The sequence below is a fragment of the Lissotriton helveticus genome, chromosome 12, assembly GCF_964261635.1.
Source record: "Lissotriton helveticus chromosome 12, aLisHel1.1, whole genome shotgun sequence".
Classification (NCBI taxonomy): Eukaryota; Metazoa; Chordata; class Amphibia; order Caudata; family Salamandridae; genus Lissotriton; species Lissotriton helveticus.
The window spans coordinates 93,351,860-93,371,513 of record NC_136073.1 but is presented as its reverse complement, the minus strand read 5'-3'; the positions used below and the strand labels follow the sequence as shown (position 1 = coordinate 93,371,513).

Genomic DNA, 19,654 nt, shown 5'->3' with positions numbered 1-19,654 from the left:
GGGCAATAATGCTGAATGAATTAAGAATTCTACCCCTCCCAGTGGTGCAGCTTGAAGAGTAGAGGTGAGGCGATGGGCTGAGGCAAAGGTGGCAGCCCAGCACAGAGAGGAGACTAAGGGTCTATGTAGATGACTTGTAGCCCACAAGTGGGATACACTCCTATCTCAATTTACAAAGAACACCACAATTCTCCCTCCACATGGTACTAGATCAGCAAACCACTGTCCTTGAATCCCTCGAGGGTTGTAGTTACTAGATATATCCTTTCACCTCATGGGTGTGTTAGAAGACCTTCCCTCCCCCACCCCACCTAGATCCGAGCATTCCCCCACTGCCGCAGAAGATGACACTCTAGTCCCAGGTTAGCAGGCCCAACTATATACCTTCCCCTCCCTTTAGCTTCCCCCTACCAAGTTCTCCATAGTTCCACCTTCACTCTCCCTAGAGGAGGATGTTCTCATACACACAAAGTATAAGTTATTTTAGTGGCTGAACTCTCCCTCCATTATTATCTATTGCTTACTCATTATAGCATTCAGGCAACGAAGGACACTTTGAGACCAACCCACAGCCCAAAATCCTCAATATGGGGTGAGATGTATGTAAATTTACATGTAAAAAATGAAAGAAAAAATATTTTTAAAAATCACACACATTCAGTTTTATTGCAAATGGAAAAATCAATCAATTTTCTTCAGTTTCAATCCCACGATAGCCTTCAACACTAAAGACCCCTCTTCTCTTTTTTCTCTTGACCACACTAACTAGCCATCATGACCTAGCACATAAAAGTCTTCCCTTTTCTCTCCAATCTCCCATTTAGATTTCCGACACTTAAAAAAGTCACTCCTAACCCTGTATCAATGGCCCTCACACTGGTCTGTGTCAGACACCCTCTCCTTTGTTCATCTCACATATTACCTCTCAGTTGACACTATCCTTTGTTTTCTGTTTTACAACTTTACCCCCCACCTACAGTAATGCGGTACAAACTGCAGCACCATTCAGACATTGGAAACCACATTAATATGCTACCCCTTTACAACAAGGTCCTATTCTTTCCATCACCAACATCTGGAACTTTTCTAACGGATGGCATCCACTTTCCCTTGATGTTCTAAAATTCATCTCAACAGCCAGTAACCCTGTTCTTTTCAGAAAATCTATTCCAATGGAGACCATTATTACCAACACAGCTATAAAAGGATAATTTAAATACATTAATATATGTTAGATAGGTTCAAATATACCGTTTAGCACAGTCAAACAGCTATACAACTAATACTGGACTACTGTAATAATCTTCTAGATTGCCTCCAAGATAAGATTGTAAATGTTGTTGCCTGAAATATGTACAACTAATCTAAGCATAATTAAACCTCTGCCACCACGCCAGCTGACTTTCCCCCAACACCTGTGGACTACACAAGCGACTGACACTTGTTTCCAAAGCTGTGAATGACCTGGCTTCAAACTATCTCTACTATCTAAGTAGACACCTACTTGAAATCAAAGATCCATCAACGTTGACTTTATAGTTATGGGGACGCAAATCAAAGACTACTCACCCCAGCTGATCTGCCGTGAAGGGAACGGCCCTGGGTTGCTGCTCTTCCTCCCAATCCGCCGTGAGGGAAACGGCTTCCATCAGCGCTCTGCCTGCCCGCTCGCTGTGAGGTGAGCGGCTGGAGCGGACAACATTTCCCAGCAGCCCTCAGTGGCGCCTTACGTGGCGTGCTGGAAATCACGCTCCGAGGCGGGATAAAAAGCAACCAGGCCTCCCGCACCGCTGGACACACGCGGGCGTGCCCGGGCGAAGCCCGTCATCGCCAGGAAGAGGCAGGGCAGGACCACCCCCCTTTTCATCTACCATCTTGGATTCCCTCCCAGGTGCTGTTAAGTGATATTGAAATTATCCTCCTAAGAGGTAGAGTTGCTTAGTGGTGTTTACCAGGTGAAACACTCTGCGTGGTGCGGAACGAGTTGTGACTTGCTCATTCATACTATATTTACCACCGCAACTTCTATCAGTCTACAGACTTTGTCCTGAGTGTCCGGACTTTGTATTGCACTTGCACTTTTGCATCATCCTTTTTACTTGGAGTTTTTACCATTTGCTGCTGATCACTTTTTATTGTATCTTGTAAGGATTGTAATTACGGTTGTCTGGATTCCCTATTTTAGTCATTTTAGTACTGTGCACCCCTGCCCTGTCCTGCATCTTTGCACACTGCACGCTGCACTTTTTTACTGTTGTACACTATATTAAGATATTGGCTAATAACTTAGAGGGCTATTATTCCTGTTGATTTGCAGTATTTTTAAGGTGCTTACTGTACAATTGTCATGAGTAAACGGAAAGTGACCACTGGGAAAAGTGTGGTCGGTACATTAGATGCCTTCATTTTGAGGGCGGAATCCGCCCTTATGCATAAAATCCAAATGACGGAACTTAGACTTTCTTTACACCCACAGTCCCCAATGGGTAGACTTTCCCTAACTCCAGTAATTCCCGGCCCCCCTTTGTGAAATAGCCAGGTTGGCCCACAGATAGCTTAAGCCCATCCTTACTATTACCCCCGACTATTACGATAAATTTGGATCCAGGTCCCCCAATAGAGCATGAACCCACCCCACTGGAACCTAAGGTGACCACTAGAGGGCAATTGGATAAGCTTAAATCAGCCAGCAACAACGATTTCACCACCACAAAAAAACAAGCATTTGCAATGCAATAGGTCTTGCATTAGGAAAGTTTAAGCTATTGATGTTGTAAATGACAAATTTTGTATTTATGTGTTGGTTTTGAAAATAGCTAAAATAATAGCTTTGTCATTTACAATTCCAATGGTTTTAACTTTCGCAAAGTGGTAGAGTGAGGGCGTGTGGGTGGTAGAGTGGTAGAGTGGTAGAGTGAGGGGGTAGAGTGAGGGCATGAGGGCGGTAGAGTGGTAGAGTGAGGGCGGTAGAGTGAGGGCCGTAGAGCGGTAGAGCGAGGGCGTTAGAGTAATGGCGTGAGGGCGGTAAAGTGGTAGAGTAAGGGCGGTAGAGTGGTAGAGTGAGGGCGTGAGGGCGGTAGAGTGGTAGAGTGAGGGGGTAGAGTGAGGGCGTGAGGGCGGAAGAGTGAGGGCGGTAGAGTGGTAGAGTGAGGGCAGTAGAGTGGTAGAGTGAGGGCGGTATAGTGAGGGCAGTAGAGTGGTAGAGTGAGGGTGTGAGGGTAGTAGAGCGGTAGAGTGAGGGTGGTAGAGTGAGGGCGTAAGGGCGGAAGAGTGGTAGAGTGAGGGAGGTAGAGTGGAGGCGGTAGAGTGGTAGAGTGAGGGCCGTAGAGTGAGGGCCGTAGAGCGGTAGAGGGAGGGTGGTAGAGTGATGGTGTGAGGGCGGTAGAGTGGTAGGGTGAGGGCAGTAGAGTGAGGGCGGTAGAGTGGTAGAGTGAGGGCTTGAGGGCGGTAGAGTGGTAGAGTGAGGGGGTAGAGTGAGGGCCGTAGAGTGAGGGCGGTAGAGTGGTAGAGTGAGGGCGGTAGAGTGGTAGAGTGAGGGCAGTAGAGTGAGGGCGGTAGAGTGGTAGAGTGAGGGTGTGAGGGTAGCAGAGCGGTAGAGTGAGGGCGGTAGAGGGAGGACGTGAGGGCGGTAGAGTGGTAGAGTGAGGGCGGTAGAGTGGCGGCGGTAGAGTTGTGGTAAATATTTTAGTAATTTACCTTGATCGGAATTTCTATTATATCAATAAGGTCAAGCATGAAGAGCAGAGTCCGTGGTTGTTAGAATTCAGGGTCTTTATTCAGTAACTCGAGTTAAGGGAGAGCTCCATCACCTAAGGAGGCTCGGGAATGGTCTCTACTTTAATCACAGAAAACATGGCATTTATACACAAAAAAGAGGAAGGAGCTTCCCTTGGATAATGTTCAGTTAGAAAAAATGTGGCAATCATACTGAGATCATGGCAGTAGCGACGTAACTGTGTCATAATCATGAGGAAGTCATGGCAGAGGCAGAGAGTTGAGAAATAACCCTAGACTGGTTCCTTAGATAAGAAATAGAGAAATGGTCGTGACAGGATGTCTGGTGTCATGTGTTTAGCAAACAGGAGCTGGTTTCTCAGAATTGGCCGTGTGTCTTGGTAAACGAGGGCTTATTTCTCGGAATCGGTCTGACCATGAGCGGGGGTGGTTACAACGGGGGCTCGTTTCTTGGAATCGGCTTGACCATAAGAATGTGCAGTTGCAGTTTGAGGAAGAGATGTGTTTGCATGCAACCTTACGGTAATGTGCCCGAATTTACTAGTTACCGTCATGATGAGCTCGGGACGTGGAAGAGAGGGTGTATAATGGGACATACATAACGATAATATTATATTTTCCACAGAGTGGTAGAGTGAGGGCGGTAGAGTGAGATGGTAGAGTGAGGACGGTAGAGTGGTAGAGTGAGGGCGGTAGCGTGGTAGAGTGAGGGTGGTAGAGGGAGGGCGGTAGAATGGTAGAGTGAGGACGGTAGAGTGGTAGTGTGAGGGCGGTAGAGTGTTAGAGTGAGGGAGATAGAGTGGTAGAGTGAGGGCAGTAGAGTGAGGGCGGTAGAGTGGTAGAATGAGGGTGGTAGAGTGGTAGAGTGAGGGCAGTAACGTGGTAGAGTGAGGGCGGTAGAGTGGTAGAGCGAGGGCTATAGAGTGAGGGCATGAGGGCGGTAGAGTGAGGGCGGTAGAGTGAGGGCAATAAAATGGTAGAGTGAGGGCAGTAGAGTGAGGGCGGTAGAGTGGTAGAGTGAGGGCAGTAGAGTGAGGGCTGTAGAGTGGTAGAGTGAGGGCGGTAGAGTGGTAGAGTGAGGGTGGTAGAGTCAGGGCGGTAGAGTGGTAGAGTGAAGGCGGTATAGTGAGGGTGGTAGAGTGGTAAAGTGAGGGTGGTAGAGTGGTACAGTGAGGGCGGTAGAGTGAGGGCGGTAGAGTGGTAGAGTGAGGGCAGTATAGTGAGGGCGGTAGAGTGGTAGAGTGAGGGCGGTACAGTGAGGGCAGTAGAGTGAGAGCGTGAGGGCGGGAGAGTGGTAGAGGGGGGGGCGGTAGAGTGAGGGCAGTAGAGTGGTAAAGTGAGGGCGGTAGAGTGGTAGAGTGAGGGCGGTAGAGTGGTAGAGTGAGGGCGGTAGAGTGAGGGCGGTAGAGTTGTAGAGTGAGAGCGGTAGAGTTGTAGAGTGAGGGAGGTAGAGTGGTAGAGTGAGGGCGGTAGAGTGGTAGAGTGAGGGCAGTAGAGTGGTAGAGTGGGGGCGGTAGAGTGTGGGTGGTAATGGTGTAGAATGAGGGCAGTAGAGTGGTAGAGTAAGGGCGGTAGAGTGGTAGAGTGAGGGCGGTTGAGTGAGGGTGGTAGAGTGGTAGAGTGAGGGCGGTAGAGTGGTAGAGTGAGGGCGGTAGAGCAGTAGAGTGAGGGCGGTAGAGCGGTAGAGTGAGGACGGTAGAGTGGTAGAGTAAGGGCGGTGGAGTAAGGGGGGTAGAGTGGTAGAGTGAGGGCGGTAGAGTGGTAGAGTGAGGGCGGTAGAGTGAGGGCGGTAGAGCGGTAGAGTGAGGGCGGTAGAGCGATAGAGTGAGGGCGGTAGAGTGAGGGCGGTAGAGCGGTAGAGTGAGGGCAGTAGAGAGATAGAGTGAGGGCGGTAGAGTGGTAGGAGCATTACATCTGTAGCCTAACAGATGAAGACGTGCTGAATCCATTAGGAACAGTGTCAGAAAAACAATATTTTAGACAGCTAGGGATTAGTTACAACGACTATCAGTCCTATGGTCAGGGTGGTGGTGGTGGGGGGGATGGTTATACGGATTATTGAATGTATTACTTGTTTACTGTATTAAGCCTGAAATTCAATCCTAGTTGTGTGCTCTGGTTCCCCGAGTGAGAACAAACTGGCAGATTGCTCTGGGATGGAAGTAATAGAAAATTATTATGCGTTTATGTGGAAGAGGCAGCAGTGGGAAGGGCAGGCAGAGTCTTTCCACTTCAATGTGAGGACGTTTGTAAACAACAGAGGAGGCTGTGGACGCTTTTTTTCTTGAGAAATAAAGCCGGTTCCTTTAAAACCAAAAAAAAGCACGCAGAAATATGATCCTCAGTGGTGTGTTCGGTCCTCCTCCCCTAAAACCTAAAGGGCAGACAGGGGTAATCTTTATGGGAAAGCAAGGGGTCACGGATACAGCCCAGATGGGTTGGCTGCCCTCTGCTACTTTTAAACTGTTAAATGTTGTAAGAAACCATGGAGAAGAAATCTAGAGTGGAAGCCCAACCACCGCCCTTCTCACAGAAATAGCATGTTTTACGTAATTTCCAACTCACGTGGATAGCAGGAATACATATTTGAAAGGTTGCTTCTGCACTAAAAGAGAAACAATTTGTTTCCCACACAGCCACGTCAAAACATGCAAACAAGTCCCCTAAAAAAAAAAACCTTCAGCATAGATAACTAGGTTTTAGTGAGACGTACTGGAAACCATAGAATGGCAGAGGAAAGGCAGCGCTTGGAGGGGGGCTGGGCAAACATGCCAGCATTCCGATTCGCGAGCAGATGGTCATGTTTATGACCTGCGGAGTGCGTGAAGTGGCTGGTCGCAAATGGAATCAGAGCGGCCGCGGTTGCATTGATGTTCTTGTCTTGTCTTGCTTTGTGGGAGGGGTAGGGGGAGCGAATTCATGTGCCTGCGCCTGGCTCACATGAACTGTACGCGATCCGCAGTTGGGCTGACTTTTCGGAAGCCTTACTATAAATCTCGCCTACCATGCCTACGGGATGGAATAGACGAGACTTAAAAAGGGGCCGTAGGTGTACTAATTCAAAGTTGGCTCAGGGTTCCCATGGCAGGCCCTCTCCACCTGTCTCATCCATAAGTGTTGATAGTGAGGGCACTTTACCTCCTATGAACCAGACCATGGTAGGACAATTATCTATGGCCACGGAGGATGGGAACTTCTGGACAAGGCTAGAAACCATGCTATCCACATTATTAGACCCTATGTTTAAGAAAATAAGTGCAATAGAAGAGAGGCTTCCCCAACTAGAGGGAATTACCAGTTGCAACCCTCTGCCCACCCTGGCAGTGAGTCCACCCATCAACATAGTTGATCCAGCAAGGTTCGGAAAAGAAGATACCAGGGAGGGGGCAGAGGGAGGGGCTACTACAAGAATTACAGACAACAGTGAGGCACATAAAATGACCAGAGGTAATAGTAACGGGCCTAGTGGCCCTGACATGGGGGCTGTTTCCTGCCAGCCCCTCAGAAGAGAAGGATCACTTTGGCCTGACAGGGAAAAGGGGCTTGAGAGATGGGATAATTATAGCCAGAATCTCCCAACAATAAACCTCCCTCCAGAATTAACCCCATACGTAGTGGTACTAGGGAACGTACCACCGCTCACAACCGGGGTTAATAAAGATTTTGTACAATTAAAGAACAAACTCACTCACTGGTATTCTCATAACTCAAAAAATATTTTAATGGCACGCAGGGTCAACTGGATAGGGAGCTCATGTAAAATGGACAGTGGGGATTGCGTCATTGTACATTTTTACAACCCTTACACGGCTGGGCACATTTTATCCAGGGATTATAAATTTAACCCACCAAAGGGCTCTTATATGAAGGGTCTCCCACTGGTGTACTTTTATAACCCAGCCCGCTGTAAGGAGATACCAGAGCTGGGCTACAGGGAACGTCAACTTGGAGGATGGTCGAATATACGAGGCCCTCTGCAACAGCTACCCACCCCAGCTCACGCTGTACGGGAAGTCGAGGGACAGTTTTATAACCCCTTAACATTGGAGCTGGAAAACAGATTCGCAGCTCTATCTGGGTTGGAAAATTGTGAATGACTGCGGGCTCCTGTAGCCTCTGTTCCTCCATCAATTGGATTTTCACAGCCTCATATGGATCCAGGCTTGGTGTATGCTGACGTGAGGCCCAACAATTTTTTATCTTGGAATGTCGCTGGTCTGGCCAATACATTCTAAGATCCATGCTGGGTATGTTTTGTGAAACAATACACCATAATTAGTCTACAGGAAACATGGACAGTGGATTGTAACCTTTTCTTAGAAGGCTACAAGGAATTCTTTGTCCCGGCCACTTCTTCGGCGTGTGGCAGGCCAAGGGATGGCCTGGTTACCTATATCCCAGTGGCTGTAGATTGTAAATTGCAGGCGATTTCAACCCCACATTGGGGAATCCTGACACTTTCAGCAAAAAGGGGGGCCACTAGATGGGGAATCCTCAACTTTTATAACTCGGTGGCCGGTTTGCCAGGAGAATGTAACATCGTCAACTTGGCCGGATTCATCAAAAAATCTATGGGCCCAGGTTCTTATAACTTCCTTGTCTCTAGGGATTTTAATATTTACCCTTGTGGTAGCCCCTCAACTACCTGCATTTCTGAGTTAGGCTGCCCCACCGTATGTCAGGTTTTCACTTTGAACATCACCCCCAAGGGGATGTGCTGAACGATATGTTTAACGATTTCGACATGGTGGTTACGATGTCTCTGAACAACCCACTTACCAAGTTCCAGTGGCAGACTGAAACCAACAGACGGTAAACGCAGACTTAAGTGGTCTCAAATAGCTCCTGACATCTTTTATAACAAGGTGAAGTTATCCTGTGCCCATGAACTGGAACTTTGCACATCTGAGAGATCTACCCCGGACAAAGTCCTTGGTGCCTACAAAGGATTAGCAACAAAATTAGGGGAACTGTTATGTGTGCCGGGTGGTGGCATTGCCACAATGGGCCTAGATGGTTTGACTCCCACTGCTCCAAATCAGCTAAGCGGCTGAGGGAAGCTCTGGCAGCCAAACCGAGAATTCAATCTGAAGTGCGAGCATGTAGAACAGACTACAAGTTAGCCTTGGCTAAACGTAGGGGAACCTTAAAAGAAGAAGCCTGGCAAGAGCTAATAGACTCCAGTACTCTGAGGAATAGCTCTAGGTTCTGGAATGCTGTGAATGGGCCCCGGTTCCATAAGGATGGTGGGGATGGTGAGGATGGCCTGGTGGCCCATATCACAGAGGAGGAGTGGGTACTTCATTTCGAATCAATGTTTGACTGCCTGCTCGAGCTCAATCAAAGTGAACCCAGGGTGAGAAAGGATGCCGTGATCTGCTTCGATAGGAGTGAGATCATGGAAGGGATCCTAGGGCTGACTATTAGCAGGGCTCCGGGCCCCGATGGAATCCCTCGACTTATTTAAATCGGACCCCTCGTTTTGGGCCCCGATCTTAGAGTCTTTATTTAACGCTGCGGCTAAGATCCGGTGTCCGCGGTCCTGGGTTTCCTCCACTATAGTTCCAGTTTTTAAAAAGGGTAACAGGAATAGCACTCACTGATATAGACCCATTTCGCTTATCGACTCAATGGTTAAAGTGGTGGGTCAGGTTCTTTTAAAAAGGTTAACTGCATGGGCGAATAAGAATAGGATTTTATTGGATGCCCAATATGGCTTTCGGCAGGGTTGTTCTACCGTTGCCCAATGTCTGAACCTGTACATGGTCTTGAGCAAATACACAGTTGCGCATTCTGGTACGATCAGCCTTGCCTTCATGGATCTGTCACCTGCCTGTGACTGTGTCAACAGGTCGAAGCTTTGGCAGTCCATGGGGGCAATGGGGGTGGAAGACAGTATTGTCAACTTTCTTGAGGAACTCCATACCCCGACCACAGCTAATGTTAGGTACTCTCAGGATTTAAAGGTCACCAAGGACATTGATATCAAGAAAGGAGTTAGGCTGGGCTGCATCTTAGCACCATTCTTATTGACCTTTTACATTAACGACCTAGAAAGTGTGCTGCTGGCTACTGGGGCTGATTTCCCCTATGTAGGACGGCTGGGTATTCCTGTTCTGCTTTACGCAGATGACGCCGTCCTACTATCAAGAACTGAACTGGGCCAACAAACCCTCTTAACTGCTATCTTGGGATTCATGACTGACCGGGACCTAACCATTAACAACTCAAAGTCCTATGTCATGAAAGTAGGGAAACAGACCAAGAGGAATATCCAGTTTAAATCAGGTAACGATAAAATTCCCCGTACAAGTGTTTTCTCTTACCTAGGGGTCTTACTAGATGACCAATTAAAATGGGACCTATTGATACACAGGAAAAAGGGGGATCTGGCCAGGGTCAATGCGGCAATTTTTAATTTCGCCTCGAAAATGGGGAGCAAGCTGACAGGAGCCATGCTACAAGTTTATCAAGCTAAAAGCGTAGCGATAGCAACTTACGGTAGTGAGATCTGGGGCCACGCAAATATACAATCTCTCCAGGTTATGGAAAACAGGTTTTTAAAAAAATGATTGTGTGACCCACAAGGAACCTCGAATCTGGTTGTTCATGAGGAATTGGGGGTATCCTACATAAGTGACACTCTGGCCCTGCGCCCCTTGATATTTTAGTTAAAATGTTGGCTTAATGATGATTTAGCTTTTACTAAAGTGATCTTGAAAGAGTCCTTGTCACTGACAATATGGCTCGCATCCCCTGGCTTTGCTATGTTAAAAGGGGGCTTGAACAGCTTGGGCTGGGGTCCTATTCTCTAACCCAGATACAATTGCAAAAAGTGACGTGGAACCAATAAGAATAGCTTTTTTGAACCAAAGGCGATTGGATCGGGATATAGAAGAGGTTCAGAAACCGAGTGTCGGAGCATATATCCCATTAATCAAATCGCCTCTGGCTGAACCATATCTCATGGGTTCCCTGTCCTCACACGAGAAATTTTTATTGTGAAGGTTCCGGTTGAATCTTTTCCATTTATTACTGGCTAGACTCAAGGGGTCCTCAAGAGGTCAACTGTTAGCTTCCTATGGCTGCGACGTAAAGTCTCCATAGGACCTGCTCCACTTCATGTATTTATGTAACCTGTATGCTGTCCCCAGAAAGTATTAATTAGTTCCCATTTTAAAGAAAAATTATTTTAGCCAAATTACGCCAGCACTTATGTTTCTGCAAATGTTGAAGGATGAATGTATCTTTTTTATTGTAGGATTTTTAAAAGCAACAGTGAGATCTAGGCACTTTATGGACGTTTAGCATATTTAAGTAGACTTGTTTCTGAACGATATACGCTACAGACATAGAGCAAGTTCTTTTATTCTCTATTTCATGGTATTAATTAAATATTTATCCTTCTTAAGCATGTATTTTTCGGAAATGTATGGGTTTTTATTGCAAATGAAAACCGAATAAAGTTATTATTGATATTGATTGATAGTTACACCTATATCGCCATGTATCATTTGGTCCGACAACCTTCTGAAGCTTACCTTTAGAATTATAACTTCCTGCAACCAGGGCTTTTTCTTTTTTCCTCAAAGTAATGCTGCCTAGTCATCATCTGCAACTCAGAATTATTGAATGCCAACCTCCCATTTCCCAGTTCTGTACCTACTTGTCATGCCTGTATGTTCCATTAGTAAGATATGAAAATAGTATTTGATATGTGCTTCTGCACTGATTACTATTATGCAATAGGCTCGAGTCATACTTAGAACAATTCTGCCAGTTATCTAAAATATGTTAACAACCTCACTCTTACTTGGCTATGTACCGCTTTATAAAATGTTTCTGCCTGAAACCATAATTCAAATAAATCAATAAATATTTAAATACATAAATAAATGTTAAGAAAATATACATATAACTAACCAAATGTCAATCTTTATTTCTGCTTCAGCCTAAATTCTTACTTGCCATGGTTCAAAATCCACTAAATCTGCACAATTCCTGGGACTAAAAGGACTTCCGTCATTTTTGCAGGAAACCAGATCCTGTAAAGCTGTGGCGATGGCATATACTGCCATGTAGGTGCTGTAGGCGATCCCCTGGTATGTGGCATTGAAAAGCGTGGGAAGGTTGCTCAGATTCTCATGTCCTGTGCACAATTTTATGTTGCTAACCCTGGAACCCAAATGATTCAGATGATCAGACCAGACACATCCAAAACTATCTTCCCAGAATTCCCGAATGAAAACATCATCAGCATATTTTGAAGGATTGACATTTCTGAGATGCTGGTCAAATCCTGGCATTTCACCACTGTGGATGGCAAACCCAATGGTGCCAGTGAGGATGTCCGAGTACTTCTTTACAGACAAGAGGGCAGATGTGGACCAGTTCTCGCTGGCGATGAAAACCTTCCCAGTCACATTCTGCCTCACCATCTCATCCACAATGATGACCATATCTGTATCAGAGCAAAAGACCACAATGGCTGTGGCGGTTGAATCTCTAATCACCTGGGAGATGTGAAAGGCATTCCTGTCAGCCCTGCTGAGGATTATGTTCTCAGAGAAAGCAACACAAGCACCAGCTGCCATGAGCTCTTGCTTAATTATTTGAATACCCTGTTGACCATAATCACTGTCTTCAGCCAGGAGACCTACCCAAGTCCATCCAAAATACATTACCATCTGAGCGAGACCGCGAGACTGGAAGTCATCACTAGGGATGGTCCGGAAAAAAGAAGGGAACTGGTTCCGGTCACTCAAGAGTGGATTAGTTGAAAAATAACTGACCTGTAGATGAAAATCAAGGACATTTATCAAAAGATCAGCATGATCAGAGAAATGAAAATGATTCAACAGAATTTCGGCAAATGAGTGTTGAATAACCTTAGCCAAAATGCATTAAGGACTTACGTTGTCCTTGTGTGCAGCAAGTCGTTGCAAGACAACACAAATCCTGACCTGGGATTCACTAAGCCAGGCAAAGCGTGGTTTGGTAAATACAAATTGACACAACAAAATCAATAGTGCTGCTTTGCATTATTTTGCATCAGGGAGGCTTTCCATGGGTGGAGAATGGGTGTTCCAGGCATCCACCCATGGATTTTGACACGGTCGAAGAATTATCAAGATTAGTAAACCTTGGATTGCCCCAAAATGGTCTACCACCCAGGCCCAGGTGTAACAAGGAGAAATATATGTATTTCTCCTTGTTGCTTCCTTTTTCTATGTTTAATGCATTCCATAACACACATTGAGAAAGAATATTATATTTAAGGATTGTTTTTGCACAGAAAGGGTTATACATTTTCCTAATCTGTCTTTTTAAAATTGTGATTTATATTTACAAGTGAGTTTTTTCTTTGGAATTAGCTATGAAACCTTTTCAGTTAAAAGAGTTTTAGCATCCTGCCACTGCACTGACTAACCACACTACATTTTAAGCATGTCACATTTTTTCACATTAATCACTTAGACCTTGCGGGTTCCAAAGCACTACTTATAGGTGACTTCATTAAAGTAGAAATTAGGTTGTGACATAGGCCTGCTGTAGTTTTGGCTCACAGCAGTTCAGGGCTCCACCAACATGCCAGAAGAAATGCTCCCACATGCGGATGGGATAAATGTACAATGCAGTCCACGTGTGAATACTAAACTTTATGCCACTGGTAAAATCCAGGCTCTATGTTACTTTGTCCTTATTAAAATGTTAATAATGCAAAAGAGGTAGCTAATTTTGTATCATGTTTAGGGTACAGTTTAGAAGTACCACCATGCCCAAAGTCAAATTTGCCAGCAGGATCAAGTCAAAAACAATGGGGGGAGGGGTCACTTAAAATGACACGCTTTACTACACCCATGTATATTTACACATACAAAGTCCCTAATCAAGTGCAAATGAATTAGCTCACATATTTATTTTATCTGCATGGAAAATATTTTAAACTAATGAGCAACTTTTTCCCATACACATTCGAAGGCTGTGTCCTTGACAGGAACAAATCTCCAATCGAATCCATGGTGGAAATGTGTGCGTTCAAATGTTTGTGTATACCAACAACTGACATTTTTCTCATTGATCATCTGCTTCATAAGATATACTCATCCTGTAACACCCAGTTCTCACCCCTAGATTCTGATTCACTCCTTTACCGTTGTAATATGAATGAATGTCTTATTACGTATGGTAATCCTCATTACTCCGGGTCCCGTAGTCCTCGACACCTTCAACACTAATGAGATGGATCCATCTCCTGACAGAAAAAAAGAAAAGAAGGAATGCTGGACCTACCCCCACCCTTCCCCCCCTCCCGCCGGGAGTACAAAAGGGTACAGGTCCCAGCATTCCCTCTGAAATACCAAGCCCGAAGATGTAGGCCGGCACAAAGGGAGGGAGGGAGGGAGGGAAGTCATGAAGGTGTCGAGGACTACGGGACCCGGAGTAATGAGGATTACCATACGTAATAAGACATTACCCCCAGGTCCCTCCGTCCTCGACACATTCAACACTAATGAGACATACCAAAGCCGCAACCCGGCCTACATCACAAAGAAAAAAGCACAACAAACCACCAGGACAACACAGAACCAGAGATTTATTGGAGACAAAGAAATCAAGGGCGAACACAACCCAACACCCCCAAAGCAAAACCACCCTCCTCACCCAGCAAATTGGGAAGGCGATAATGCCGGATGAAAGTATTGGGAGAAGCCCAAGTGGCCGCTCTACAAATGTCAGACAGAGGAACACCCCGAACCTCAGCCCAAGAAGCAGCCACCCCCCGAGTGGAACGACCCTGAACACCCACCGGAGGAGGGGAACCAGAAAGGGAGTAGGCCAAAGAAATGACCTGCTTCAGCCAGCGACCAATCGAGACAGAGGAAGCCCTACGCCCCCGGGAAGCAGCCCCAAAGGAGACAAACAGGGAATCAGAAACCCGAAAAGCAGCCGTGCGCTCCAAATACACCCGAAGAGCCCGGCACACATCCAGCAAGGACCAACAAGTACCCCCCGGGGAATCAAAACCAGGGCCCAAAGCAGGCAAGACCAACTCCTGGGACCGATGAAACTGAGACGCGACCTTCGGAACGAAGGAGGAGTCAAGGCGAAGAACCACACCACCCTCCGAAAAGGACAAGAAGGGCTCACGAGCCATCAAGGCCCCCAACTCCCCAAGGCGCCGAGCAGAGGTTATGGCCACCAGGAACACAACCTTCAAGGTGACAAACTTCAAGGCCACGTCCGACAAGGGCTCAAAAGGAGTATCAAGTAAAACCCGAAGGACCAAAGGCAAATCCCACAAAGGAAACGAAGGCCTGGACACAGGACGAGAAAGGGAAAACCCACGCAGGAGACGAGAAACCAAGTCCTCATCATCTGACAGCGTACCCCAAGGGGAACGGAACGCCCGCACAGCCGCCCACTGCGCACGCAAAGTGGACACCGCCCAGCCCTTCTCGAAACCATCCCACAAAAACTGAAGCACAGCCTGCAAGGGACATAACAAAGGGGAAAGGCCCAGCCCCGCACACCAACGAGAGAAATTACCCCAATGACGATCATAAGACCGCAGGGTAGAAGGCCTACGGGAACCCTGAAGAGCCACAGCTAAATGTTCAGGGAAGCCACGTCGCCGCCACCCCTGCCTCTCAACCTCCACACCGACAGCCGCAACCGGAGAAGAGACAGGGACGGAGACGAACGCAGGGGAGAAGGGGACAGGGGGAGAAACCAAGGGCCCTGGACCGCCAGCAGACGAACCGTCGGAAACCAAGACCTCCGAGGCCAAAAGGGCAGGACCACAATCACCTCCCGAGACTCCAGGCACAGGCGCGCCAGAAACCGAGGAATCAGCGCCAGGGGAGGAAAGGCATAAAGCAGGCGAGATGGCCAAGGGATCGACAGGGCATCCACCCCCCAACAACCCTCCTGCTGAAACCGGGAGCAGAAGCGAGGAAGCAGAGCATTCTGCCGGGAGGCAAAGAGGTCCAGAAAGGGACACCCAAACCTCACGCACACAAGCCGAAACGCAGCCCGAGAGAGAGACAACTCCAACGACCCCGGAAAGCAGCGGCTCAGGGCATCCGCCACAAAGTTGTCCACTCCCCGAATGTGAACCGCCGTCAGAGACAGAAGGTGACCCTCCGCCCAACAGAACAGGTGAACCACCACAGCATTCAGGGAGGCCGAACGGACCCCACCTTGATGGTTCAGATACGCCACGGTCACCGCATTGTCCGACCGAACCAAAACGTTGCGACCCAGAAGCAGGGACCGAAACCCCAGCACAGCTCGACAAACAGCCGACAGCTCCCGCCAATTGGAGGAACGACGACACTCCAGAACAGACCAGCGACCCTGAAGGGACCGAGACCCCAAAGTCGCCCCCCAACCCAGAGAGCTGGCATCCGTCATCAAGACCAGAGAAGGGGAAGGCTGCAGAGGAAGACCCCGGGACAGATGCAACCGCGTGGACCACCAAAGGAGAGTCAGGAGAACCACAGGAGAAACCGACAGCAGGAACTCCAGATTCCCAGACACAGGATTCCAGTGGGACAGAAGATACCCCCACAGAGGGCGCAGACGGAACCGAGCCCAAGCCACCGTAAAAACAGTCGCCGCCATCAGACCCATAAGCCGCAACCAGAGGCGCACCGGAAAACAACCCCCCGCCCGAAACAGCCGGGCCAGAGACACCAGGGTCCGGATACGAGGGACAGGCAGGAACACACGGTTGAGGTTCGTACGAAACCGGGCCCCAATGAACACCAAGTCCTGAGACGGGGACAACTGACACTTCGGGAAGTTGATCAAAAACCCGTGCAGACTCAATGCAGAGCAAACCATCTCCCTGGCCTCCACCAACAGGTCCCGGGACGGAGCATGGATTAACCAATCGTCCAAGTAGGGATACACCATCACCCCCTGGAGATGAAGCCAAGCGACCAAAGGAGCCACCACCTTCGTAAAGACCCTCGGGGCTGACCTCAGACCGAAGGGCAACACCTGGAACTGGAAGTGACGCCCCTGAACACAAAACCGCAGGAAGCGACGGGACCGAGGATGCACCGGCACGTGGTAGTAGGCATCCTGCAAATCCAGAGTACACATGAAGTGACCCGGAAGCACCAAAGGAATCACCCGCTGCAGAGTCTCCATGCGAAAGGGAATCTTCAGAACCCACCGGTTCATAACTCTCAAATCCAGTACCAGGCGGTAACCCCCCGTAACCTTGGGTACAAGAAAGATCAGGGAATAAATGCCCGACCCCACCTCCACCGGAGGGACCTCCTGAATGGCCCCCTTTAGAAGAAGAGCCTCCACCCCTTGAGAGAGATGACTCCTTTTGGACCGGCAAGCAGGCAAGGGAGTGGGGCGTACACCGGAGTCTGGAGGGGGAACAGAGAACTCCACCACATAACCCTCGCGGAGGACGTCCAACACCCAAGCGTCTGAACAGGACTGAACCCAGGCATCCAGGAAGAAGTGCAGCCGCCCTCCTACCAACAACCCAGGAACCACAGCCAAAGAGTCAGGAACGAGGCTTAGCAGGAGGAGGGGACCTAGCCTTACGATCCCGACCCCGACCCCGACCAGAAGCAAACCTCCCCTGGCCCTTCCGAAACTGCCTACGAGAGGAAGGGCGGAAGAAAGGCTTAGGCTTAAAGGGAGCAGGAGCAGCAGGAGAAGCCTTAAAAGAAGAAGAGTGCTTCTTTTCCTTAAAGAGTTTGTGCAACTTGTCCTCCAACTCCCCCCCAAACAGCATAGAACCCTGGAAGGGCAAACGCAAAGCACAAGCCTTCTGCGCAGAGTCAGTCTTCCAGTCTTTTAGAACAGGACTGCGGCGAGCAGCCACACAAGCACCACCAGAGAGGGCAGCCGCCCGCACTACGTCAAAAGAGACGTCAGAAAGAAGCTCCACCTGGCGCTCAATCTGGCCAAGAAGAGTAGAACAGTCCGTGGCATCATCCATCGAGCGATAGAGGGACTTAAGGTCAGAAATCAGAGATTGCGCCACATAAGTGCCATAAACACCAGCCCTCAAGGCCAGATGGGAGCCAGCATACACCTTCCGGAGAGCACCGTCGGCCTTCTTGTCCACAGGGTCCTTCAGCACAGCGTCCTCCGACAAGGAAGTGCGACCCACCAAACTAGCCACAAAGGAGTCAATGGGGATCGAGTCCGGGAGCTCCGTAGCCATATCCTGCAGGGGGTAGAGGCGGGCCATAAATCGGGGAACCAGAATACGATCCGGATCAGCCCACTCTCGCTTCAGAACATCCTTAATAAAGGGGTGCACCGGGACATCCACCGTGGCAGAACTCTGGAACTGGCGCAGCAAAGAACCACCAGACGTACTGGGAGTCGCCACATCCGTGAAACCCAAGTTCTCCTTGACATGCTGCAGAATTTCAGGCAGAGCGTCCTTGTCAACATACTTCCCTTGAGATCAGCATCCCCAGCCATCGCCGACTCATCAGCAGAGGAATCAGACGACACAGGAGCAGAGGCCGCCCCCTTGCCACGAGCCCTGCCAGCACCCATCTCCGTGATGGTTTCACGAATCAAGCGCTTCAAGCGCGCATCATCACCCCCACCACGACGCCGGGACCTGGCAGGAGAAGGAGAGCGCGAGGAACTGGAGGAAGAAGAGGAAGACCTCTCCCTATGGTGCCTCTTCCTCGAACATTTGCCCATCCTCCAAAGTGCAAAAACACCCACAGCACGAATGAAAATGCACACAGTAGCAGAAAGAACCAAAAACCGCTATGCGGTACTCACCACTGCCCCGAGTTTTAAACCCTCGAGAAAACCACCGGGACAGCAGCGCCTGACCCCCTCAGGACGGAAGTCAGGCAGCGGAAACCGGAAGGCATCACCCAGATCAGCCAATCCGGTCGCACACAGGAGGCCACGCCCCCCAGTAAGCCCGGCAGACCAGGAGGAGCGGCCATCGGGCGAGCGCCGAGCCCACGCGGGACCAGGACACCACGCGCGGCCACCAGAAGCGCGAGCAGCCCCCCGCCACTCCCCCCAAGCCAGGCAGGGGGGGAGAGGACCAGGAATCCAGATAACAGAAACCAAAAGGTAAGTCCAGCGCGGGAGCGTCGTCAAGCTCCTCGCGCTTCCAATCCAACTGTCAGAATGACAGAAAAAAAGAACAGAGGGAATGCTGGGACCTGTACCCTTTTGTACTCCCGGCGGGAGGGGGGAAGGGTGGGGGTAGGTCCAGCATTCCTTCTTTTCTTTTTTTCTGTCAGGAGATGGATCCATCTAATTAGTGTTGAAGGTGTCGAGGACGGAGGGACCTGGGGGTAATGGATTGATTTTTTCAAACTCCAATTTGCACACTCAAAAATCACGCCATTTGCGCACCAAAGTTGACCTTTGCTGAGCAAATGAACTTGTGAATCGGGTCTTCAGTTTTCAGTATTCATCTGTTGTTGACACAAAGCGCGAGAAAAAATCTGCAGGAAGGCAAAATATTACCTGTTGACCATTGACAAACAAGCACTTTGCCTGGAGTTGTTCTCCCTCTCGGTACACCTGCTCACCAACACTCTTTGGACCAGATCTACAACACTTTCTATAGCTCGCAAATGGAAAATTGGTACAAATCCTATTCTGCAAGTTGATAACCAATTACTGACTCACAAAAAAAGGTTTGCGAGTCACTATTAGTAAGGGGCATGCCAAGGGCGTCCCATCCTAATAGCGAGTCGCACTTCTTTGTGCGATTGTTTTGCGACTGCAATTGCAGTCGCAATACACCTACAGTTTACCACCTACTTCAAGTTGGTGTGTGGTCAAAGTAACCATAGTCAAAGAAAAGAATTGAGAGTCAAGATAATAAAAGTCCCTTAAAGTGCAAATGTGCCAAGCTCTGGTGACCCAAAAAGCCCTTGAGTATCACAAA

General features: G+C 48.6%; 1 protein-coding gene across 1 annotated transcript in view; it reads right to left on the bottom strand.

The window, feature by feature from the left end:
- LOC144797919 (extracellular calcium-sensing receptor-like) overlaps positions 1-19,654 on the bottom strand; it is a 63,953-nt gene that overhangs the window by 26,476 nt on the left and 17,823 nt on the right. Inside the window, exon 3 of the mRNA XM_078668720.1 lies at positions 11,700-12,527. Within this exon, the coding sequence (XP_078524846.1) occupies positions 11,700-12,527 (828 nt within the window). The remainder of the gene's footprint in view (positions 1-11,699; positions 12,528-19,654) is intronic.